The sequence below is a fragment of the Erinaceus europaeus genome, chromosome 16, assembly GCF_950295315.1.
Source record: "Erinaceus europaeus chromosome 16, mEriEur2.1, whole genome shotgun sequence".
In the NCBI taxonomy this organism is placed as follows: domain Eukaryota; kingdom Metazoa; phylum Chordata; class Mammalia; order Eulipotyphla; family Erinaceidae; genus Erinaceus; species Erinaceus europaeus.
The window spans coordinates 33,199,663-33,226,251 of record NC_080177.1 but is presented as its reverse complement, the minus strand read 5'-3'; the positions used below and the strand labels follow the sequence as shown (position 1 = coordinate 33,226,251).

The window sequence follows — 26,589 nt, the reverse complement described above, 5'->3', positions numbered from 1 at the left end:
CCATTCAAGGGGCGGGGGGGGGGGGGTGAATTCACTATTATTAGTAGCTGAGTAGTGTTCCATTATGTGAATATATACCACAACTTGCTCAGCCACTCTATCTGTTGTTGGACACCTGGGTTGGTTCCAGGTTTTGGCTATTACAGATTGTGCCACTATGAAGATAAGTATACACAAATCTTTTTGGACGGGTGTGTTGGGCTCCTTAGGGTATATTCCCAGGAGAGGAATTGCAGGGCCATAAGGTAGGTTCTCTTCTAGCTTTGTGAAGAGTTCTTCAGACTGCTCTCCACAGGAGTTGAACCAATTGACATTCCCACTAGCAGTGTAGAAGATTTCCATTGTCCACACAACCTCTCCAGCACTTGTTGCTATTACCTTTTCTGATATAAGACATTCTCACAGGAGTGAAGTGGTATCTCATTGTTGTCTTTATTTGCATTTCTCTGACAATGTTACACTGAGCATTTTTTCATATGTATAGTGACCTTTTGGATCCCTTCTGTTGTGAATATTCTGTTCATATCCTCTCCCCATTTTTAGATCAGGTTATTTGTTCTTTTTGTTGCTAAGTTTGATGAGCTCTTTATATATTTTGTTTATTAACCTCTTGTCTGATGTATGGCATGTAAAGATCCTCTCTCATTCTGTAAGGGATTTCCTTGTTTGAAGCTTCTTTTTTTTTTATTTTAAAAAGGAGACATTAACAAAACCATAGGATAGGAGGGGTACAACTCCACACAATTCCCACCACCAGATCTCCATATCCCATCCACTCTCCTGATAGCTTTCCCATTCTTTATCTCTCTGGGAGCATGGACCCAAGGTCATTGTGGGTTGTAGAAGGTGGAAGGTCTGGCTTCTGTAACTGCTTCCCCGCTGAACATGGGCGTTGACTGGTCGATCCATACTTCCAGTCTGCCTCTCTCTCTGCCTGGTAGGGTGGGTCTCTGGGGAAGTGGAGCTCCAGGACACATTGGTAGGGTCATCTGTCCAGGGAAGTCTGGTCGGCATCATGCTGGCATCTGGAACCTGGTGGCTGAAAAGAAAGTTAACATACAAAGCCAAACAAATTGTTGGACAATTATGGACCTAAAGGCTGGAATAGTGCAGATGAAGTGTTGGGGGGTACTCACTGCAGACTATTATGTACTTTTGCTTTCAGGTATATATTTTGCCCTAGTTTATGGATATGTGTATCTCATGGGACCTGGTCTATATCTAGGTTTGGGGACTTTATTGGGGAGTGGACCACCTGGAATGGAATTAGAGAATACTATGAAAGGAAAGGTCTTACCCAAGTAATGAAGCTGAAGGGTTGTCATTCCACACCTGAAGTCTCTGGACACAGTCTGAAGTGAAGCATACTGAGGTGGCATTCGTTGCGTTGATTAGGTTGTGATCGGCAGATGGAATATTATTTGGTATGACTTGAGAGAAGCATACAGGAAAGTGAGCCCCACCCTAAGGTTCCAGGACTGGGGGAAATGTAGGCTCTATAGTGGAAATGTGAGGTTCCTGATGTCTTAGGGTTCAAGAAGACAATAGATAGTTATTGTTATCATCACATTATTTCGTAATTGGGTTAACTTTGGAAAGTCCTTTTGTTAGGATTTGCTGCATAATACCCAACATCTTGTATATAACTGTGCCACCAGTTGCTTCTGTTCTCCCTGATCTAGGCTTTTGAGAGAGTCAATATATCAAAGACTCAACCTATGTATGAAAAAGATTTAGTCTGTGCTTTAAAAATTTTGAGACATACAATCAATTTTCCCCTCTCATATTAATTAAATAGTGATTTGTATGACTACAAATTAATAGAAGTGTACATAAACACCATTCTCACCACCAAAAGATTATCCCATCCCTCCCTGCCACCCTGGGAAGCCGAATGTCCACCCTTACCCTCACCCCAGGGTTTTACTTTGGTGCCCTACTCCAGGATGCTTCTTAATTGAATGTAGTCCCATTGTTTTATTTTTGTTTTTGTCTTCTTTGTAATTGGATATATATCATTGAAGATGCCTTCAAAATTTAGATGAAAATTAGTTCTGCCAATATTTTTCCTCTAAGTAGTTGATAGTTTCTGATGTAACATCCAAGTCCTTGATCCACTTGGAATTTACTTTTGTGTTTGGTGAAATATAGTGGCTCAGTTTCATTCTTCTGCATGTTTCAACCCAATTTTTCCACCACAATTTCTTTTTTTAAAATTTATTTATTTATGTCATTTTTGTTGCCCTTGTTGTTTTTATTGTTGTTGTAGTTATTGTTGTTGTTATTGATGTTGTCATTGTTGGATAGGACAGAGAGAAATGGAGAAAGGAGGGGAAGACAGAGAGGGGGAGAGAAAGATGGACACCTGTAGACCTGCTTCACTGCCTGTGAAGCGACTCCCCTGCAGGTGGGGAGCCAGGGGCTCGAACTGGGATCCTCATGCCAGTCCTTGTGCTTTGCACCACATGCGCTTAACCCACTGTGCTACTGCCCGACTTCCTCAACACCATTTCTTAAAGAGACTCTCCTTTCCCCATTTAATAGTCTGGGCACCCTTGTCAAAAATTAGATGTCTGTAGGTGTAGAGGCTTACTTCTGGCCTCTCAATTCTACTCCACTGGTCAGTGTCTCTTTTATGTTTCAGACCAAGCAGTTTTGATTACAATGGCCCTATAATACAATTTAGATCTGGGAGTGTGATGCCTCCAGTTCTGTTCTTTCTTCTCAAGATTTTTTTGGCAATTCTAGGTCTTTTCTGGTTCTAGATAAACATTTGTAGCTTTTGTTCTATTCTCCTAAAAAATTGGTGGAATCTTGACGGGGATTGCATTAAATATATATGACTCTGGGTAATATATTCATTTGATGATATTAATTCATCCAAATAATGAACAGGGAAATTTTTGCTCTTTGTGTCTTTTTCTATTTACTTGAAAAGTGACTCATAATTTTCAGTATACAAGTCTTTCACTTCTTTGGTCAGGTTTATTCCTAGATACTTTATTGTTTTTGTTGCTATAGTAATTCTACAGTAATTAGTAATTCTGGTTGATTTATAGATTTCTTCTTCTTCTAACATATTGTTTGCATTAGAGGAATGCCACTGACTTTTGTATGTTAATGTTATAGCCTGACACCTTATTATTATATTGCCTGATAATTTCCAAGAGCTTCCTGCTGGATTCCTTAGATTTTTCTATGTATACTATTATATCATCTGCAAATAGTGAGAGTTTGACTTCTCTTCTAATCTGTATCCTCTTAATTCCTTGCTCCTGCCTGATTGCTGTGGCAGTTACTTCCAACACTGTGTTGAGTAGTAATGGTGATAGTGGGCAGCCCTGTTTAGTACCTTATCTGAGGGGAAATGCTTCCAGTTTTTCACCATTGTATGATGAAAGTATGATGTTGGCTGTAGGTTTCTATATGTGGACTCCAGTTTTATTTACTTTCCCTTTTGTTGCCCTTTTTTATTGTTGTTGTAGTTATTGTTGTTGTTATTGATGTCATCATTGTTAGATAGGACAGAGAGAAATGGAGAGAGGAGGGGAAGACAGAGTCGGGGAAGAGAAAGACACCTGCAGACCTGCTTCACTGCCTGTGAAGCCACTCCCCTGCAGATGGGGAGCCAGGGACTCGAACCAGGATCTGATCCGCCACCTGTGCTTAACCTGCTGCACTAACTCCGGACTCCCTTGATATACATATATTAAACCAACCTTGCATTCCTGGGATAAACCCCACTTGGTCATGATGAGCTATCTTCTTAAAATCCTGTTGTATCTGGTTGGCTAGAACTTTGTTCATTATTTTAGCAACTATGTTCATTAGAGATATTGGTCTATAGTTGTTTTTTTTTTTTAATTTTGTTGTATCCCTGTCTGCTTTTGGTATCAGTGTGATGTTGGCTTCATAGAAGGTGGAAGGGATTATTCCTGTGTCTTCAATCTTTTGTAAGAGTTTTGAAAGTAGAGATATTGAGCCTCTCGCTCCCCAACTGCAGGAGGGTCGCATCGCTTCATAGGTGGTGAAGCAGGTCTGCAGGTGTCTATCTTTCTCTCCCCCTCTCTGTCTTCCCTTTCTCTCTTGTCTTCTCTCTGTCCTATCCAACAATAACAACAGCAGCTGCAATGAGAATAACAACAACAAAGGCAACAAAATGAGAAAAAATGGCCTCCAGGTAGTGCAGGCATGGAGCCCCAACAATAATCCTGGAGACAAGAGAAAAAGAAAAAGAAACAAAGTAGAGGCGGGGGTAGATAGCATAATGGTTATGCAAAGAGACTCTCATGCCTGAGGCTCTGAAGTCCCAGGTTCAATCCCCCGCAGCACCATAAGCCAGAGCTGAGCAGTGCTCTGGTGTTTCTCTCTGTGTCTTTCTCTCTGCATCTCTCTCAAAAAATAAAATAAATAAAATAATTTTAAAAAAGAAAGTAGAGATATTAACTCTTCCTTGAAGGTTTTGTAGAATTTATTTGTAAAACCATCTAGTCCAAGACTTTTTATTATTGGGAAGGTTTTTTGTTTTTTGTTTTTTAATATTTATTTTCCCTTTTTTTTATTGTTGTAGTTATTATTATTGTTGTTGTTACTAATGTCATTGTTGTTGGATAGGACAGAGAGAAATGGAGAAAGGTAGGAAGACAGAGGGGGAGAGAAAGATAGACACCTGCAGACCTGCTTTACTGCCTGTGAAGGGACTCCCCTGCAGGTGGGAAGCTGGGGGCTTGAACCGGGATCCTTATGCCGGTCCTTGCGCTTTGCGCCCCATGCACTTAACCCTCTGTGCTACTGCCTGACTCTCCTTGGGAAGGTTTTTGATAACTGTTTCAATTTCTTGGGCTGTGATAGGCTTTTTCATATTTTCTAGTTCTTCTTTGTTTAATTTTGGAAGTTTATAGGTATCTAGGAACTTGTGCATTTGGAAGTTTTAATATTTAATACTGTTAAAGACAATAGAACTCTGCCTTAGAGAGGTTCAGTTTGGTAAACTACAAGTCAAAGGAGTAAAAACTGTAATAGCAAATAAGCATAAGTGATTTCCTCATAGTTCGTACTGTATTTCATTGTAAGATTGCTTTCCTATAAAACAAGAAGTTAGTTTCATATTCATTTAAACTCCTGACATAGATCACTCTATCAGTTAAAGAATCTTTAGAAATCACATGTAAACCCTAAGTAATCTTTTGTCACACCAGGGAAGTACTATTAACTCTTAAACATTCATGACGAAAGTAAAGCTAATTGCTGTCATTTCTAGCTTCACATCTAGCCCAACTCAAAATATGTATATGAACATGTGAAATTCTTATTTTCTTCTAATACAGCATGGTGGATCACTAAGGAAGCACTTTCTTTCCTTAGCTCTTTAAAGTCTCAGTCCTTTTAATTATTATTATTTGTTTTTTATTGCCACCAGGGTTATCATTGGGGCTCGGTGTCGGCACTAAGAACCCACCACACCTTGTGGCCATTTAAAATTTTTTCTTATTGAATAGGACAGAAAGAAATTGGACAGGATAGGGAGATAGAGAAGCAGAGAAAAGGAGAGACACCTGCAAACCTGCTTCACAGCTCACTAAGTGTCCCCCCTGCAAGTGGGCATCTGGGACTTGAACCCAGATCCTTATACATGATAATGTGTGTTTAACCTGGTGCACTATCACACTGACCCCAAGTCTCAGTGCTTTCAAGATATAAGGTTGAATCACTGCTTCATATATTTTTTTTATTTATTTATTTTCCCTTTTTGTTGCCCTACTTTTTTATTGTTGTAGTTATTGTTGTTATTGATGTTACCGTTGTTAAATAGGACAGAGAAAAATGTAGAGAGGAGGGGAAGACAGGGAGAGAAAGATAGACACCTGCAGATCTGCTTTTCTGCCAGTGAAGCGACCCCCCTGCAGGTGGGGAGCTGGGGGTTCGAACCAGGATCCTTGTCCGTCCTTGTACTTCGCGCCACTTGCGCTTAACCTGCTACGCTATCGCTCGCTTCCCCACTGCTGCATATTTTAAAAGGGACCCCCCCAACTTGAAATGGCAGTAATAACCCAGATTTTCCAATCTATCACAGATAGCACAGACCTTATTCTAATTTTGGTTATTAGATCACATTCTGAGGATCTAAATTTTAAGAGGAATTCACCATCTTACAAAAACTCAACAGTTACTGCATATTAACAACAGGCAGGTATAAATATGATCATTACATTTATCAACTATACAAATATCAAATTCTCAGTACTTTTCACATTCATGATACTATATTTAAATGAGATAGATACTGTTTGGATTTGCTTTCTTCCTGGAGAGAGCATGTAAGCTAGTAAAATCTTCAGGGAACTGGTGAAATAGCTCACTTGCATAGTACTGCTTTGCTGTTTGAGCAGTCTGCGTTCAAGCCCAGCCCCCAGATCACTAAAAGAAACTTTGGTGCTATGGTCTCTTCCACTCTCTATTTCTATGTCTCTGTAAAAAAAAAAAAAAAAAAAAAAGTTTAGAAATAGGTTTCTACTACTATTCCCTGAGGAATGGAATGTGGGCATGCTATTACAGCACCATCTGCTGGCCATCTAGTCTGTAGTCAAGCTACAGTGTGTTTTGTTTTGTTTTGTTTTGTTTTGTTTTGTTTCTTATTTTGAGCAATATTATCCATAAATTCTAAAAGGTACAGCTTTAGAATAGGAGCTTAGGAAATTTAAAAATAGAATCTTTTCCAAATAGTTTATTTGACAAGAGGCACTGATAACATCACTTTATAAAAAGCTTTTGAAAATAATGGTGTTTTTTTTTTGTTTTTTTTTAAATTTTTTATTTAAGAAAGGATTAATGAACAAAAACATAAGGTAGGAGGGGTACAACTCCACACAATTCCCACCACCCAATCCCCATAACCCACCTCCTCCCATGGTAGCTTTCCCATTCTCTAGCCCTCTGGGAGCATAACTTTACTGGACTGATCATAGAATTTTTAGAATAGTAAATATTCAAGTCACTTTTAACTCAAATTTGAGATCTTGGTATATAAAGCAAAGATAGACAGTTTCCTAGGACTACCTGGAACATTCTTACCCATGTATTTTATTTCCATTGGTGAAAATTAGGGAAATGATACTGTTCTCAGGATTAAAAAAAAAAAAAAATCTATTTTTTAAAAAAGAGACTATTAAAAAAAGAGCCTATATTGTATTGTTTGAATAGACATAGTCTTTTAGGGGAACTTGGACATTTAGTGGTAACATCAGGTTAATAAAACATTTTGTAGAATAAACTAACTTCTGTCTGTAACTAATAGCATATTTGAAATAAAACTGAATCTTTTAGTGGAAAAGCAGGCTTACTTCCTCCCCTAGCACATCTGTTTATTTAAGGCTGGCTGACTAATCCTTTAAGAAATTGCTGAATGTCTTCCAAGTGCTGAAAACCTAATTCTGTTTTTAAAATAGCTGTATGTAATCTTATATTCATACATGCATTTTAAGTGTTATATTAAAGTTAATAGCTTTTTGTTGTTGTTTTTTAACCAATGATTTTTCTAGACCCAGTCTCCAACTGAGGTTCGTCTCCTCTCCATCCCTCCCCTTCCTAACCTCCAAGGAATTTTGAGGGAAATAATCTGTAAGAATATATGTTGTGTGGGAAAAGGGATTGACTTATTTTTTTAGGCTTCACTGTAGTGATATCTCAAATATGTGAAAATAGGAAACTTATTGATAGTTTTGAATACAATCACAGTTGTAGACACAATTGTAAATGCAGAAGAGTCCTACATCAGGAAACAGCTCAGCTTGTCTAAAAAATCTTGGACTAGCCATTTCACTAAACTGAAATTAAATACACTGTAACTACACCTTATAGAGAAAATGAACGCTATAAGTGTATTTAAAGCTTCCAGCTATTATATTATCCTGGCCTGTAAGAGTTTCCTTGTCTTCTTACTCGTGAAAAAAGAAATGTTGAGGAGTAGTCCTTTTGAGAGACTTTCCTTATTTTTATTTACTGTGAGGAATTTTGTCTTCATGTTGCTTTTGATAATACTTTCTCGTAGCTTAATAGTCAGTAGTGCTGATTCCTTATACCATCACCACCACCAGGACAATACTTAATCTGAGCGAGTTATCTCTTTCTTGCCTTCATTTCTTTCTTTTTTTTAAATAATTTATTTATTTATGAGAAAGATAGGCAGAGAGAGAAACAACCAGACATCACTCTGGCAGATGTGCTGCCAGGGATTGAACTCAAGACCTCATGCTTGAGAATCCAGTGCTTCATCCACTGCACCACCTCCCGGACCACTTCTTGCCTTCATTTCTTCACTGGCAAAGTTAATGTCTTCCTCCCAGGTTTGCTGTGAAGGTTTAAGGAGGAAATGGCTTGTAGATCACTTAGAATACTGTTCATATCAATAGATATCCAAAACCCAAGAATGTTCCGTGGTTTTGTAATTTTTCCAGAATTCTTTCCCTTTTTCTGTATCTGATATCTTTGCCCTACCCTCCATGATCTCAGTGCATGTTTCTTTGTATGAATAGACCAGCCAATAATTACACTTGACTACTTGCTATTGCTTAATCAGATTTTACCATTTTTTTCTTCATAGTACTTTCTTAATATAAGTTACTTCTCCATGTGGTTTTAACTTTCTTTTATTTTATTAGTACTTAATATTGATTTACCCAATTATAAGATAACAAGTATAATTCTGCACCATTCCCACCACCAGCGTTCTGTGTCCCCATTCCCTCCATTGGAAACTACAGTTGTTCTCCCAAGGTTGCAGATAAAGGTTGATTATTAATTCTATAACTATATTTATATATATTTGCTCCCCCCCCCCTCCAAGGTCCTACCTTCTCTTCCTAAGTCACACCTACACCTACCACTACTTCCAAATGCCCTTCTTTTTTCTTTGTTCTTCTCTCTCTGGGTCCTGATGGAGGTGGAGTTCAGAGCCCTCTGGTCATCTTCCCCAATTATTTCTCCCCCACTGGGACTATGGACCAAAATTCTTTATGGGGTGCAGAAGGTGGGAATTCTGGCTTCTGTAATTGCTTCTCTGCTGGACATGAGATTTAGCAGGTCGATCCATACCCCCAGAAGAAGCCTACCTTTCTCTAGTGGGGTATGGCTCTGGAGAGGTGAGGTTGCAGGACATACTGTTGAGATTGTCTGCCCAGGGAACTCAGGTTGGAATCATGATAACATCTGCAACTTGGTAGCTGAAAGGTGGCAAGATATAAAATGAGACAAAATGACAAATGAGCAGGAACCAAAAAGTAGCAATAGAGCAGATGAGAATAGGGGCTTTAGGGTGGCAAGAAATGATGAAGTTTGCTTTAGGTAGGATCTTAGAGGCTCATAACTTTTGTAGTTTTTGCTTGAGTTTTGCTAGCATGGAGGTGGATAAAAATACTGTCTGGGAAGATGGTGTCAGGGTTGAGAATAGGGCTAGAAAGTTGGATTTAGGACAAAGGGTAGCTCCCCAACTTAAAGAAAATCTATGAATAAAATTAACTGTTTACCCCATCAACCTGACCCAGGACCCATATATATTCATATTTAGCACAGGAGCCTGTATAACCTGAGTCTCTGTCAGACCGAGCTTGAAATTCATTATCACAGCTGAGAACATTCTAGGCTGCACTCATTTCAGGACCAGTCTCCTGGCAGGATAGGATGAGCCAACCTCCCTCTGAAGAATGGGGCAGTCCCTACCAGTGCTAAATAACTATATAGGGAGTACAAGTTTCTGGCCCATGAGGGCTTAAGATGATGTTTCTGATGGAAGTGACCAGTGATAGTGGAGATCTGCTAGACATCTAGGCCCGTCATAATTGTGCGGGAATCCAAGGATTCCTTAACTAGGGCCCCAGGTGATGGTGTGGTTAAAAGAATACTTTCTGGGGGCCGGGAAAGCACAGTGGGTTAAGTGCACTTGGCGCAAAGCGCAAGGACCAGAGTAAGAATCCCTGTTCGAGCCCCCGGCTCCCCCTCTCTGTTTTCCCCTCCTCTCTTGATTTCTCTCTGTCCTGTCCAAAACAGCAGTAACAATATAACAACAACAACAATAAAAAACAATGTCAACAAAAGGGAAAAATAGCCTCCAGGAGCATTGGATTTGTAGTGCAGGCACGGAGCCCCAGCAATAACCCTGGAGGCAAAAAGAAAGAAAGGGAAGAAAAGGAAGAAAGTAAGAGAGAGAAAAAAAAAAAAAAAGAAAAGAAAAGGAAAGGAAAAAGAGAAGAAAAGAAAAAGAAGGAGTCAGACAGAAGCACAACGGGTAAAGCGCACATGGCACGAAGTTCAAGGACTAGCATAAGGATCCCAGTTCAAGCCCCCAGCTCCCCACCTGCAGAGGAGTAGCTTCACAGGTGGTGAAGCAGGTCTGCAGGTGTCTATCTTTCTCTCCCCCTCTCTGTCTTCCCCTCCTATCACCATTTCTCTCTGTCCTATCTAGCAATGACTGATGACATCAGTAACAACAATAACTACAACAACAATAAAAACAAGGGCAACAAAAGGGGGAAAGAAAGGAAGGAAGGAAGAAAGAAAGGAAGGAAGGAAGAAAAAGAGAAAACTTTCTAACTTGGTGTGCTGTTTACATTGAGACAAAGTCTTAAAATTTCCTTCCCAGGCAGTCTCCATTAAATGAGTTCTGTTAGTTATGTTTAACATGAAAGAAAAAAAGGCTACTATTTTATTTATTTATTTTTACCAGAGCACTGCTCAACTCTGGTTTATAGTTGTGTGGGGGATTGAACCTGTGATTTTTGAAGCCTCACACATGAGAGCCTCTTTGCATAATCAGGATGCTATATCCCCCACCCAAGGATATTTCCTTAGTTAATGTAGTGAAGCTGAATGATTTGTAGTGATTGAATACCTGTCATTAAGGTATGCCTTCTAGTTTTGGTGGTGTGGAGGCCAGAACCACTTAACTGTAGCCCTGACTTGTATGAACGATTCTATTACAACTAACTTAGAGTGTGGCATGCTATGTCTTGTATTGTGAGTATTATGTCACTGTCAGCAAAAAAATCATTTGTAAATCCTTGTTTGTGGCCTGTCTCTAAGATACATGTTTTTGGTGGTGAATACACTGTGCAGTTATGCCCTGTAGTTTTGTGACCTTATAAACCACTATTAATCATGAGTAAATTAAAAAAAATGGCTTAAAAATGTTTAAATACAATGGGTTTGTGATAATAGATGATAATTTTTATTGATGAAAGGGCTTTGAAATGTTTCTTTTTATTGAGCTGAGTGTTCTTTTTACATGACCCTAATATGTTTTCCTGGCTTAATATATAATTGATAGTCTTTTTATCTCTGTATTACATATGTAGTAATATGTTGAGGCCCTTACATAAAAATTTGTGATTAAGAAAAAAAAATTAGACTGTAAATAGGAATGTTATCTTTTTGTTTGCTTGTTTATTTATTTTACTTGCTTAATCTGTGGGGCTTTTCTCCATCTTGAGGTCTCTGTTTTGTAGTTCTTAAGCATCAGCATTCTCCATGAAAGAAATGCATGTATTACTATTTATACATTTTGTATGCTGAGATCCTTTTTTTCTGAAAGAGAAGCATATGTTCAATGAATTTATATTCCTTGAAATATACATGATTCCTCATATTAGAATTTAATGAAACAGGACTCCCATTTAAAAGCCAAAGAGCTAAGGCTATAACAGAGGATAAAAGTGACCAAATGATTAGCCAGGGGCTAATAGAAATTCTGGGAAGAATGACAGATTGTATATTGGGAGGAAATATGATCTCATATTCATTGAAGCCTTTTACAACTAAAGATCTAAAAGTAATAATAGAAAATTACTGAAAGAGATTAATGCCTGAAACTTTAGAAATGCGTGTGGTGTTGGATTGATCCAAGCAAGAAAGACTGATGGGCAGATAATAAGTTATATTGTGTAGGAAGTCTGCATTCTTTATTTTCACGATAGTTTTTGTCATTTTACCCTTTACAAGATATATTTAAGTAGCTCTAGACCAATTACAAAAAACTCAGTTCATAGATTCTCCATATTTTACCACACATTTACTATTTTTTTAATAAAGTATAACAGACACCTAAATCTTGAGTACAGGAGATGAATCTAAATCTTCCTTCTGTATCAAAGCAATACATTTTTTCTTATGAGAATATGAATAGTATACATATTTTCACATAAAAATTAATAAGTATGCCTCATAACAAAAACGAGAATTTTCAGAAGTACAGTGTTATTTATGCTAGGGAAGGAATTTGTACTTATTAGCTACAGTTTTGGTGAGAAAAAAGGGTTGGTTATTAATTTAGAAAATGTGTTTATGTACATTTTTATTACTAGAGAAGTATTAAGTGATTATTGTCAATTTTACTCAGGATTAAAAATATTTTTTATTTTACTAAAAAAGTCAGAGTATGTGTTTGTATAAATATTGTGTATTTTTAAAAGAATTTATTTTTTTATTTATTTATGAGAAAGACAGAAGGAGAGAAAAAACCAGACATCACTCTGGTACATGTGCTGTTGGGGATCTAACTCAGGACCTCATGGTTGAGAATCCAATGCTTTATCCATTGCACCACCACCCAGACCACAGTATTGTGTATTTTTATATAAATTTACCAACAAACCAGTACATATCCTTTTTCCTTTCCAGAATTAAGCAATCATACTACACTATAATAGTTGTTGAGGAGTCCAACTTTTAAATACACATTTTTTGGGAGTCAGGCGGTAGCGCAGTGGGTTAAGCACACATGACCGGTGTTAAGATCCTGGTTGGAGCCCCTGGCTCCCTACCTCAGGGGGGTTGCCTCACAACCGCTGAAGCAGGTCTGCAGGTGTCTATCTTCCTCTTCCCTTCTCTGTCTTCCCCTCCTCTCTCCATTTCTCTTTCCTATCCAACAACAACATCAATGGCAACAATAACAATAACGACAACAACAAGGGCAACACAATGGGAAAAAATAGCCTCTAGTAGCAGCGGATTGGTGGTGCAGGCACCAAACCTAAGCAATAACCCTGGAGGCAAAACAAAAAAAACATTAGGGAGTTGGGCGGTAGCTCAGAGGGTTAAGCGCACGTGGCACGGCACGAAGTGCACAGACTGGTGTTTAATTCTGCAGCTCATCTGTATGACAGAGCTGAGAAGTTCTCTATGCAGTCTTTCATAAGATAATTAAATTAGTTATTATGCCTCATAAAAGAGAATTTTCAAAAGTACAATGTTATTTATGCTAGGGAAGGAATTGTACTTAAAAATGGTTAATAAATAAATTTTAAAAAATGGTTAAAAGTCACAAAATCCTAATGGGACCTCTTTTTATTCTTTTTTTCTCTCTCTCTTTTTATTCTTTTTGCAGCTATGTCGTCTTATCTTTTCATTATTAAAGTAGAGCTTCCAGCTGCTATTTCAGAATTTTTGTCTGGAGACCACAGTGGGTAAGCAAATAATTCACATTTTGCTGATTAGTTTCTTAATTGATTATTTACCAAGCTCTAATGAGAAATGCAGCAAACGTACCTGTTCTCAAGACACAAATTAGGCAAGCAAATAGTAGATATAGAAAAGAAACACTCAGCCAGACACTATCGGAGACCCAATAAGTGCAAAATAACTGCTGTGAACCGTCTGAAGTGCCCTAGTCAGTCTTTGCACCCTGAGAAAATATAATAGGACAAGACAGGTCTGAGACAGGACTTAGAGAAGAGTGAAGGAGAAATTTCCAAGGATATGAAGATTATGGTTTGGGGCAATTGGAGGTTGAAAGAGCTGACAATAAAGATCATAAAGGAAGAGAATAACAATTGTTGTCACTTCTCAACAAACCATAATGATAAATTTCACAGTGATAAAGTTACACTGTACTTGTGTGACATTCATATTATAAAGCATGATTTAAAAATAAAAATTATTTTCAAGGGCATAGTTATTTTATTTCCTGCTTTTTTAAAGTGGTAAAATGTTATATAGGTGGTAAAAAAAATTACTAGATTATATATCTCCTTTCTCATGTTAAGAATACTAGGTTTTAAAACATTTCTTTTTATGAGAGAACAGCAGAGTCATTTACCTTTCCTTACAGTAGGTAGAACAAAGAATTTTGAGAAAAATGAACTTGAAGAGATACATTTAATTGTAATCAAATTATTTCACATAATTTTTCTAAACTGCAACACAAAAACCTGTCAGACTTTTAGAATCAAGTATTGGTTGTGTTGCTCCAATATTGAACTTATTCAGAATTACAGGATACATTTTTCAAAGTATACATTTTACATTTTACAGTTTGACTTTCATTAAAGAATTCTGCTTAGCAGGTAGTGGTGAACCTAGTTGAGCATGTGTGTTACAATGCGAAAGGACCTGGGTTCAGGTCCCCAGTTCCCACTTGTAGGGGAAAAGCTTTATGAGTGGTGAAGCAGTGCTGCAGGTGTCTTTCTGTCTCTCATCTATCTATCTATCGATCTATCTCCCCCTTCCTCTCAATCTCTGACTATATCCAATAAATAAATGAAGTTAATAAAATTTTAAAAAAGAATTCTGCTTAGACAATAACTATACACATGTATTTGTAAGAAAGGTATGGTCTACTTTATATCTAAATAAGAACCTACAAGAAAGTGTCTGAAGGTAGGCAGACGCCATTATGATTTTTTTTTTATCACCATAAGATATTGTGCCTTTTATGTAGTACTATGCAGTACTATAAAATTACTACGAAATTTCCATATTTGGTGCTTTCAGTGCTTTATTGTATCAGATCAGATTTTAAGTTTTCTTTTTATTGGATAAATACTGTTAGATATAGCTATGTAAAAATCACACTAGCATTCATTTTCTGTAAGTTTTGTGGACTTAGTATTCAAATCTTATATGATAATTTTTTCTTATACTTTAGATCTAAGAACTTAAGGCAATGTGAAGTAGAATAAAGAATGTTGGACTAAGTTGGCATGTAGCCTGTCCATTTGATATCCAGTAAGCTCAGGAAGTTGGCTTAACTTCTTGGACACATAACATGATTTTGAGCCTTTGGTTTCTTCACCTGTTGTAATAGGAGTACCACTAATACCTTCTTAAAAAGTTCTTGAAGTGATTACGGTAATAGACATGTGCATGCTTTTGCGATCTTATAACAGTGTGAATATGGAGAATTAAAAAAATTCTAATATTAAAGGTGATTTTTCCTTATTTCATTAAATAAATTATTAGAGGACATGATGATTTTGCATGGCTGCTATTGTCACATCTTTCTTATCTCCACAGAGACTTTTGCTCTGACTGCTAAGAGGGCTAGAGTTTAATTTGAATAAACAATGTTAAAGTCTGATAGGCTATGTTTATTTATTTATTTGTTTATTTTTTTTGTATATGTTTTCCTTTTTCTTGGTTCTGAACTGGGTGATTTGTACTTACATTTATTTTGTAATCATATGTCTTTGTAGGAGAAGGAAGATAAAATACATAAATACTTTTAGAAAAAAAGAGAAAGTAGTAAATGAAGGAACTACACTTAAACCTTAGATTTTTCTCTCTCTAAACTGTAATATTTGGGGGAGGCTGGGTGGTGGCACACATAGTACAAAGCACAAGGACTCGCACAAGAATCCTGGTTCAAACGCTCAGTTCCCCACCTGTGGGGGTGGGACTTAATTCCCAAGCGGTGAAGCAAGACTGCAGGTGTCCCTCTGTCTCTCTCCTTCTCTGTCTCCCCCTCGCCTCTCAATTTCTTTTTATCCTATCCAAAAAATCGAAAAAATGGCCACAGGAGTGGTGGATTCGTAGTACGAGCACCAAGCCCCAGTGATAACCCTGGAGGCAAAAAAAAAAAAAAAAAAAAAAATTCATGCTTTTATAGTTTTATGTTAAATCAACTGACATTTACATTTCCCTGGCTTCTTTTAAGGAAAAAAGTTAAAATTAACTCACATTTCATTCATACTAGTAAAAAATTTGGTTAAAATGTTATATTTATATGCTAGAAATGGGTTTTTTAAAACTATATACTTCAAGGGCTTGAGAGTCCTCTTGGATAGTGTGCTGCTTTGCTGTGTGAGTGACCAAGGTTCAAGTCCAGTCCCCACCACATTGAAAGAGATTTCAGTGCTGTGGTGTCTTTCATTCTCTCTCTGCCTCTACTTAAAAAATTAAAGATTAATAAAACAGACATATACTTCAAAATGCCATGGCCAATATGCATCACTTTTTTTTTTTTTTTTGGCCTCCAGGGTTATCACTTGGGCTCGGTGCCAGCACTATCAATCCACTGCTCCTGGAGGCTATTTTTCCCATTTTGTTGACCTTGTTGTGGTTGTTATTGTTATAGCTATTGTTGTTGTTGGGTAAGACAGAAAGAAATCAAGAGAGAAAGGGAAGACAGAGGAGGAGAGAAAGATAGACACCTACAGATCTGCTTCACTGCCTGTGAGGAGACCCTCTCCAGGTGAGGAGCTGGGGGCTTGAAAGGGGATCCTTATGCAGGTCCTTGTGATCCATGCCATGTGCACTTAACCTGCTGTGCTACCACCCAGCCCCCTGCATCATCTTTCTTTTTTTTTTCTTTTTGCCTCCAGGGTTATTGCCTGGGCTTGGTGCCTGTACCACAAATCCACTGCTCCTTAGAGACCATTTTTTCCTTTTGTTGCCCTTGTTGTTTTATCATTGTTGTGGTTATTTTTATTGTTGTTGTTGCTGTCATTGGATAGGACAGAGAGAAATCGAGAGAGGAGGGGAGACAGAGAGGGGGAGAGAAAGATAGACACCTGCTGACCTGCTTCAGCACCTGTGAAATGACTCCCCTGCAGGTGGGGGTTTGAGGGATCAAACCGGGATCCTTATGCAGGTCCTTGCGCTTCTTGCCATGTGCATCATCTTTCTTATAGATCTTTCAAAGTTGTACATCTTTCTAAAGTCTCATCTTGACTTAAGTGTAATATATTTTCATTTTTCTTAATTTCAAAGATTTGAAAAACATTAATAGTTGGTTAGAATACAGATAGATCATTTGTCTTTGCAGCTTCATACTATAAAACAATTAAGAAATAGATATGGTAATTGACTTAACTATCAAGGCAGTTTGTTTCTAGACTTACATAGCAATATATCTTCTATGAGTTCAATATGATACTGATATGCTTTTATTTATTTATTTTTATTGCCACCAGGGATAACATTGGGACCTACTGCCAGCACTATGAACCCATTGCTCCTGGTAGCCATTTTTTCCTCCCCCCACCCCTTCTGTTTTATTTGATAGGATAGAGAAAAATTGAGATGGGAGGGGGAGGTAGAGAGGGAGGAAGATAGACACCTGCAGACCTGCCTCACCACTTGTGAAGTAGCCGCCCCTGCAGGTGGGGGGTAGGGGCTTGAACTTGGGTCCTTGAGCATAGTAACATGTGGGCTACTGCCGGGCTCCCAATACGCTTTTTAAGTTATGATTTATAGTACCTTTCATTTAAAGTCTTTCCAGTGTGCTTATTTGCTGGGTTATATGTGAGATTTGATGTATCTTTATGAAATATAAACTTTATCATTAGAAGTCAGAAATTAGGTACCAATTTGGATGAGGTATGCTGGCACCTATTTGGGGGACTTGTGAGACTGTAAACATGTGACAACAACAGTTTTATAAGGACGTTACCTCAATGAAATTTTCAAATTTTATACTGAACTTTTATGATATATCTGTATTTTTCAAAGAATAACATATTTTTAAAATCTATAGCTGTTAAAATTTGGAAGCTCTCTGTTAACATTTAATGATCTTGTCAGGGGGATATGATTGACACAATTAAGTTGTCTTGCATTTAAGTTACATAATTGATATGGGATGTGAGTAAGATCCTAATTCAGACCATATGATACTCTTGTTCCATTCCAGTCGAGAAGAAAATTAAAGCAACTTATAAATAAATCTGGTTTTTATTATAATATGGAAAAAAACATCTGCATGCCGAAGCTTTTGCAAAGATTTATGTCCTGTATTTCATATGTAGAACATTTTTATCATATAGGATTAAATTCACAGATCAAATAACTTTTCTAGGAAGTATAAAACTTTTTACTCTAATTATTTGATTTAAGAGAATTTGTATTTAGATCACAGTAGGAAAGCAGTGGTTTAGTTAGTTAATACTTTTCCACCATTTTTAGGGAAAAAAATAAGATTAATATTTTCCCTCCAGTCTTGATTCATATTTGTACTTGTATTTATATTTAATATGTGTCTTTTCTTTTTACTGATTTGTATTTCCTGTGTTGTGGCTTTGTTTTGTAAGTTTAATTATTTCTGTCCTTTAGAAAAAGCCTCTTGCCAAGCAATTGTCTAGACTGTATATGTACATGAAATCTAACTTTATGGGCATTGCTGTATTGGCTTTATTATTGTTGAATGACAAAGAAAAGCATTACATTCACATTAACATAACTTAATAGGGCTAAGAAATACTAACCAGTAGTCAAGTCAGGAATAGAGAATTATATTTTGACACAAAGTTATTTTTATATTAGAAATCTTTGAAGAGGAGAGTGTAAAGAAAGGGCAATCTTGAAATAAATTAGGCTGTATTTGAAAACTACCATAAACTCAGAGTGACTGCTCAAGAATAAAAGGCATTTCTTGGAAGCCGGGCAGCAGTGTACCTAGTTGAGCACACACATTGCTGTGCTCTTGGACATGGGTTGGACCCCTGCTTCCCACCTGCAGGGGAGACAGTGAAGCAGGTCTGCTAGTAGCTGTCTTTCTCTCTCTTTTTCTGTCTCTCTCTCTCCCTTCTCAATTTCTCTCCTATCAAGTAAAATAGGAAGGAAAAGAAAAAATAAATGACTGTTGGGAGTGGTAAATTTTTAGTACCAGTACTGAACCCAAACTATAACCCCGGTAGCAATTAAAGCATTTCTTTTACTTCTTTTTTTGTGTATTCATTTATTTATTCCCTTTTGTTGCCCTTGTTGTTTTTTATTGTAATTATTGTTGTCATCGTTTTGGATAGGACAGAGAAATGGAGAGAGGAGGGGAAGACAGAGAGAGGGGAGAGAAAGACAGACCTGCTTCACTGCTTATGAAGCAACGCCCCTGCAGGTGGGGAGCTGGGGGCTCGAACTGGGATCCTTACGCCAGTCCTTGCACTTTGTGGCACCTGTGCTTAAACCGTTGCACTACTGCCCGACTCCCATTTCTGTTGTTTCTATCTCAAAATCATCTTTGACTTTTTGCTGATTTTACAGACATATAAAAAGAAATTGTCATACCAAATGATCTCCTAACTCTAACATTCCATAACAGTAATTCCTAGTTATGGGAGGAGGTTCTGATACTGAGAGGAGAACTTATCTTCAGACCTACAATTTAATGCTCTAGACAGGTGGCTTCTGTAGGCATGAATGGATTGTGTTTGAGATGGTATAAAGTTCATTTAAAAGAACAAGATTTTGAAGTTTTCCTTTATTCTTATCCAAATAAGAGTTTCCTGTCCCAAGAATTCATGTGCTCACTTTCCTCAACTCTACTTTCATGACAGCAGGGACAGCAGAACTAACAGATGCAGTATGCTTTGGTGTTCTTTTGGGCCTTTTCCCCCACCCCTGCTACGGCAACTGTTGGGTATGATATTGGATCCCAGAAGGAAGGAGATTCAGGCACAGAGCCGTGGGCTTATTGCCAGCTTCAGAAATTTAGTTGCCAGGTGTTCCTTAATGAAGGATACTTTGAAGTTCCCATTTTGAATCTTACTCAATAACTTTCTATAAAATGGACATGCCAAGTACCATTTTGTAGATTTAATGTATGTATTCTCTTAGGAACTCCTTCATACCAGGAATTGAAAGTCACGTGCAAGTTAAGAGAGCACAGCTTAAAATCTATTAGAACTAGAAATTCTCGTGCACAAGTTTTATTTTCTGGCATATGCATTACCTAAAGTCTTGTGTTTTAGGGTGGAGAGAGGAAAGAAATAATCATGGTGCTATTTCTGTTTCTGTTTCTCTTGTTCTTTTTTTCTTTTTTTATTGGGAGGTTAATGGTTTATAGTACAGATGTTGGCACATGGGTACAATTTCCCATCTGGCCATGATAATTGTCTGCAAAATATTCTCACTTCCAGCTTGGGTTATTTTTCCATCATCATATACCTAACACCTGCAAGTCTCTCACCCCTGCCCATCTCCCTGTCCTATTTTCCCAGAGTCCCTTGCTGTGGTGCAATACATCCAGCCAATCCAAGTTTTACTTTGTGCTATCCTTTCTGTTTTTGATTAAGTTCTACCTAAAAGTGAGATCATCCCATATCTTTTTTCTTTCTGGCTTATCTCACTTAACATGATTCCTTGAAGCCCAATCTAAGATAAGATGAAGAAGGTGATCTCATCATTTTTAATAGCTGAGTAATATTCCATTGTGCGTATATACGACGGCTTTCTCATCCACTCATTTGTTTTTGAACACCTGGGTTGTTTCCAGGTTTTGGCTATTACCAGTTGTGCTGCTATGAACATAGATGTGTACAGATTGTTTGTTTCCTTAAGATATATCCCTAAGAGAGGAATTGCAGGATCATAGGGTAGGTCCATTTCTAGCCTTTGCAGAGTTTCCAGACTACTCTCTACAGGAATTGGATCCATTTACATTCCCACCAGCAGTATAAAAGTGTTATTTTAGAGACCACGTGGTGACACATCTAGTTAAGTGCTCAAAGTACAGTGCACAAGGACCTAGGTTCAAGCCCCTGGTCCCCACTTATGGGGGAAAACTTCATGAATGGCAAAGCAGGGCTGTAGGTGTCTCTCTCTCTCTCCCAACCTCCCCTCCCCTCTCAATTTCTCTTTGTCTCTATCAAATAATAAATAAATAAAAATTTTAAAAAGAAATTTATTCACTCATTTCTTCAACAAATACTTTTTAAAAAATATTGCTTTACCCCATATCCTCTCCAACATTGTCGTTACTGTCCTTTCTGACAGGAATGAAGTGGTATCTTACTGTTGTCTTTATTTGCATTTCTTTGATACTCAATGATTTGAAGTATTGGTGAGCTCTTCATATATTTTGGTTTTCAACCTGTGCTTTTTATTTTATTCAGATGTAATTAGCAAGTATTACTGTGTACAAAGTGTTGATTTGATGTACTAATATATTGCAATAATATTGCCACTATAGTGTTAGCTAACCCCTCCATCAAATAACAAATATTTATTTTTCTGGTGAGAACATTTGAGATCTAGTCTCTTAGCAATGTGTAAATACAACATTGCTAACAAAGCAATCACAGTGATGTACACTATAGTTACAGAATTTTTTTTTTCTTTTTGCCTCCAGGGTTATTGCTGGGGCTCGGTGCCTGCACTATGAATCCACTGCTCCTGGAGGCCATTTTTTCTCTTTTGTTGCCCTTGTTGTGTATCATTGTTGTTATTATTGTTGTTGTTATTGCTGTCATGTTGTTGCTGTCATTGCTGGGATAGGACAGAGAGAAATTGAGAGAGGAGGGGAAGACAGAGAAGGGTAGAGAAAGATAGACACCTGCAGATCTGCTTCACCGCTTGTGAAGTGACCTCCCTGCAGGTGGGGAACCGGGGGCTCGAACCAGGATCCTTGCACTGTTCCTTGTGCTTTGTGCCATGTGCACTTAACCCACTCACTGTGCTACCACCTGACCCCCTATAGCAACAGAATTTATTCATTTTCTAAATGCAAAGTAGTTTTCTTTTCTTTCTTACTTTTTTTTTTTTTTTTTTTTTTACCACTTGGCCAATGGTAAAAACAACCCTACAGTGTCTGGTAACCACCATTCTACTCTTTTTTTTTACCAGTTCAACTCCTTTAGAGTTCATAAAGAACTGATATACAGCATTTGCCTTTCTCCTGCTGAAATATGACTTAGCATAAAGGCTTCTTTTTTGGTGATCCCTTATCTAATTTTGATATTAGGTTAAGGCTGGTAAGTTTGGGACTCTTCCCTTGCCTAGAGGTTGTTTTTTGTTTTTGTTTTGAAAAAGTTTAGTAGGATTGATATTGATGCTTCTTTAAATATTTGGTAGAACTCACTAGTAAAACTTTATGGTCTTAGAGACTAGGAGATTTGCTTACCCTGTAGAAAGCCCACTTTACCATGTGAGAAACTGTAACAGAGTATTTATTGTTCAGCTCTAGCATGTGGTGGGGCCAGGGTTTAAACCTGAACCTCGGGGGCCTCAGACATTCAAGCCTGATACATTGTCACTGCAATCTCGCCCAGCCTTCTGTAAATATAGAGTAATATTAAGGAATAAAAAGCTATAAAGAAGAAAGCTTACTTTCCATGTTACCACCCAGTTATGTTTATGAATATTGCAGTCTCTGGACCGGTAGATGACTCCCTAGTAAGGCTAGCTGTTTGTGAAGCTCTGAATTTGAGCCCTGTCACCCCATAGGAGTACCATGGGTGCCACCCAGGAGTTCCATGGATGGTGGAACAGTACTGTCTTCTCTACTCTTTGACCTTTGATTTCTCTCAATTAAGTAAAGAATAAAAAATTGTGCCCATGTGATTGCTTAGCAGTATCATGCGTGTGCGAGATCTGCAGTCATTCCCCTAGGCCACACTTAAACAAGACAGAAAATATATGTGTATACATATATTGCTTTGCTTTTTCATTTTTTAATGTACGTGGCATGATAAGCACCCTGCTGGGTGAATCATCTGGCTCCTCAATTTTTAATGATTGTACAGTTTTTATAAAAATATTGCTGTTATTCTAGGTATATTTATGGTGCTTAATGAATACTCACTTTATTGTACATGTGCAATTCTTTTTGCCCCACAGTCCCAGCATTGAAAGTGGTTGTGATAAGGTGGCCATGTTTGATTCCAAATTTCATTACTTTATATGTTTTCCATAAACCTTTCTGCAGCAGTTATTTATATATTATTGCTAAGCAGTCTCTTTATAAATGTTTTTGTTATTATTGATGATTGTTCCCTGAATTCTATATAATCTTTTTAAAGAGTGTAAAGAGGGGCTGGGTGGTGATATACCTAGTTAAGCACATACATTACCATGTGCAAGTACCTGGGTTTGAGTCCCTGCTCCCTGCCTGCAGGGGGGATGATTCATGAGTGATGAAGCAGGTCTTTTTCACTCCCTCTCTCTATCTCTGCCTTCCTTCTTAATTTCTATCTGTCTTATAATAAAAATAGAAAGGGCAAGGAAAAAAAAGAAGAAAAGAAAAGAAATGGCTTGCAGGGAGTGGTAGATTCGTAGTGCTGGTATTGAGCCCCAGTAAAACTCTGGTGGCAATTAAAAAAGAAAAAAGAGTATAAATATTTGAAGATTCTCAATATCTGTTGCCAGATTGCTTTCAATAAAAGTAATATAAACAATTTATACTTTCACCAATTTTGTACACAATTCATCATTCTACACAAACATTGACTATTTAGCTTACTTTTAAAATATTTGGTAATTTGGTTGTTGAAAAATGTTATTGTCTGGATATATTTGTTAAATATAAATTCATTAATAAGAATAATCAGATCCTACAAATACGTTTCAAAAAAACAAAGCAGTATTTTCCAAATGGGTGGTTGTAATAACTGTAATGTGTGTGTGTATATTTGTGTAGATGCAAGAATTGGAGTCCATTGCCTAAGACAGGATTTTTTTTTCATAATAGGTCTTGGTATCTTGATGGACAAATACTACTAGTTATCATTTGTGTTGGCATTGTATTCCCTCTTGCACTTCTTCCTAAAATAGGTAAGTTTTGCTAGAAGAGAGCATTATTTGTTTAGAGCAAAGAAAGGAAGGAAGGAAGGAAGGAAGGAAAGAAGGAAGGAAGGAAGACAAAAGGAAAGAAATGAAGAAAGAAAAGAAAAAGCTAATATTAACAGACTTTTAAATTCACAGTACCACAATTTTAGCAGAAGGATGGTGGGCTTGAATAATTTTAAATCTGGCTGTATTTTAGGTTGGTTAGCCTTCTGCCTTGCCTAGTTAACCTATTACTTAGTTTACAGTAATATTTTGTCTGCCCCATGAAAATAAAATCTTTACAGTGGAACATTAAAGAGTAGTCTTTCCTTACAGTGTACCATTAGTGGTAAGCCAGTTCCAAGTCTGCTGTACAGAACTATATAAATGATCTGTGACAGATAGTTGGAATGTTGTTATTCTCAGCCCTAAGCCCTAGATACCAACCACTGTAATGGAAAACATGCTCAGTATGTATAGCTTTTTTTTTTTTTTCTGTATATCAGAATCACTTTCCTTATAATTTGCTTTTTATTTTACAGGTTTTCTTGGCTACACAAGTAGTTTATCATTTTTCTTTATGGTGTTCTTTGCACTTGTGGTAAGTTTAAAATATAGTGTCTTGCTTATCTCCTCATTAAAATTGAACTCATTGTGTTAATGTCTTTTTTTTTTTTTAACATTTTGTGTGGGTAAGGCATCCTGTTTTATTTCAGTATGTTATTAAAACCAATTTCATTTCACAAAATTATTTTCTTCTTTATATCTGTTATGAGGACTCTTAACTAGAGAGCATCTAAAATTCAGTGTCTCGGGTAGTTATCTAGAGAAGAGAGCATAACAATTATGTTAAAATTTGACATGGAATTTGATTCTTTGCTGTTGTGTTTGTATATAAGGTTGGGTACTAAAGCATCAGAATTAGGCTGATTTTAATATATGTGTATAAGAGATTTAAGATAGTCATTAAAATTTTGAAACTTCATTTATTAATGAAACCAGAGTTTCTGCATCTGAATTATAGGGTAATCTAGTAAGAATTGGGTTGCTTGTATTCTATTTGTTTTGATTTATTTAATATAGACAACTACTTATAAAGTCTATTGCAAAGAAAAACTTTTCATTCATGGAATGTGTCTTTTCTTAGTAAGTTATTATTATTTTTTTTATAGAGACTGAAAAGCAGAAAGGCAAAGAGAGAGCAAAAGAGCCCACAGCACTGACACTTCCTTCAATGCTGTGGGGGTGGGGCTTGAACCTGGGTCATATAGACAGCAAGCACACTATCCAAATGAGCAATTTCACTAGCTCAAGTAGCTCATTTTTATTATACGAGGAAAAAATAACTGTCAGATGTAAACTTAATTTGTTTTTATATCTTTAAAATAATTCTAGATGGGTGGGTGAAATAGCTCATGCGGTTAATATGTTGCCCTGGCGTGTGTACCCAGGTTCAAGCCCAGCCCCCCCCACCACCACATCAAAGGAATCTGCAGTGCTATAATCTCTTTCACTTAATCTCTCTCTGCCTTTCTGTATCTAGCAAAGAATAAATAATAATGACAATATAAAAAATTTAGGGAGTCGGGCGTTAGCACAGCAGGTTAAGCCCACGTGGCGCAAACCGCAAGGACCGGTAAGGATCCCAGTTTCAGCCCCAGGGGCCCCCACCTGCAGGGGAGTCGCTTCATAAGCAGTGAAGCAGGTCTGCAGGTGTCTGTCTTTCTCTCCTCCTCTCTGTCTCCCCCTCCTCTCTCCATTTCTCTCTGTTCTATTCAATAATGACGACATCAATAACAACAATAACTACAACAATAAAACAACAAGAGCAACAAAAGGGAATAAAAAATATTAAAAATTTAAATTTCTTCTTATTTTTTGTCCCCTAACTTATCACTGGGGCTTAGTGCCTGCATGAGGACTCCACTGTTTCTGGTGACCTTTTTTTTCCTTTTTCTTTCATTTATGAAAGAGAGGGAGAGAGGGAGAGAGAAAAGGAAGGAGAGAGAGAGAGAGACACCAACTAACCTGCAACACTGTTCCACCATTCATGAAGATTCCCTTCTTACAGGTGAGGGCCAGGGTCTTCAACCCTGGTCTTAGTGCAAGGTAATATGTATGCCATCACCTAGTATCCTTTTTTCAGTATTACTGAACTATAGTGATAATAGCATAGTATCTGATTTAAGGTGTTGATAGCATAATTATTTGCCTTACACGTGTGAAATTATTGCCATAAGATGATCTGTTAACATCTATGAAATTACACATTTTAGGTTCCACATTGAAAAGAAATAGCAAGTATTTTAATCTGATGGTTGAGAATCATATACCTGTTTAGAAGTAACATATATATATGCAAATAAGCATGTAAATACTAAAATTAATGAGTATAGATAACAATGAATTCTGCATAGATAACTGCTATCCAAGCATTGTCTAAGTAGGAGTAGTTTAATATTGATAGTTAATAGTTTGAAGCCAGTTAGCTATCTTGATATACCTATTTTATTTGTCCCAGTAATTGTAGTTGTCACAGTATTCATTTCTGTCATGGCAAATACTCTTTAATTCAATGCAAGATTCTACTGTAGAAGTAGAATTAATAAGGAATTAACACCCCTACATTCATTATAAATACACGTTTTATATTTTTTACACATCATCTGCCCTGATATGTACCTGTGAGCACCACTTAAATTTGGTTTATGGGTAGCTGCAGCGGGTTAAGTGACAACCACAATAAAACAAGGGCAACAAAAGGGGAAAAAATATTTTTAAATTTTTGGTTTACAGTGAGACAATGAAGACATTGGCTAACTTTTCTAATTTACATATTTATTTTAG

The 26,589-nt window shown here is 37.1% G+C and overlaps 1 protein-coding gene and 2 long non-coding RNA genes across 8 annotated transcripts in view; 1 reads left to right on the top strand and 2 right to left on the bottom strand.

The window, feature by feature from the left end:
• Nucleotides 1-26,589, bottom strand: part of LOC132533432 (uncharacterized) — a 941,342-nt gene that overhangs the window by 43,776 nt on the left and 870,977 nt on the right. The window lies entirely within an intron of this gene.
• LOC132533434 (uncharacterized) overlaps nucleotides 1-26,589 on the bottom strand; it is a 117,777-nt gene that overhangs the window by 36,438 nt on the left and 54,750 nt on the right. The window lies entirely within an intron of this gene.
• SLC38A6 (solute carrier family 38 member 6) overlaps nucleotides 1-26,589 on the top strand; it is a 93,557-nt gene that overhangs the window by 46,662 nt on the left and 20,306 nt on the right. For 4 of the 6 annotated variants that reach the window (XM_060174884.1, XM_060174885.1, XM_007519270.2 and 1 more), the window contains 3 exons: nucleotides 13,373-13,451; nucleotides 23,666-23,748; nucleotides 24,285-24,343. In XM_060174884.1, coding sequence (XP_060030867.1) covers nucleotides 13,373-13,451; nucleotides 23,666-23,748; nucleotides 24,285-24,343 — 221 coding nt within the window. The remainder of the gene's footprint in view (nucleotides 1-13,372; nucleotides 13,452-23,665; nucleotides 23,749-24,284; nucleotides 24,344-26,589) is intronic. The other 2 variants (XM_060174887.1, XM_060174886.1) reach the window with 1 other exon arrangement.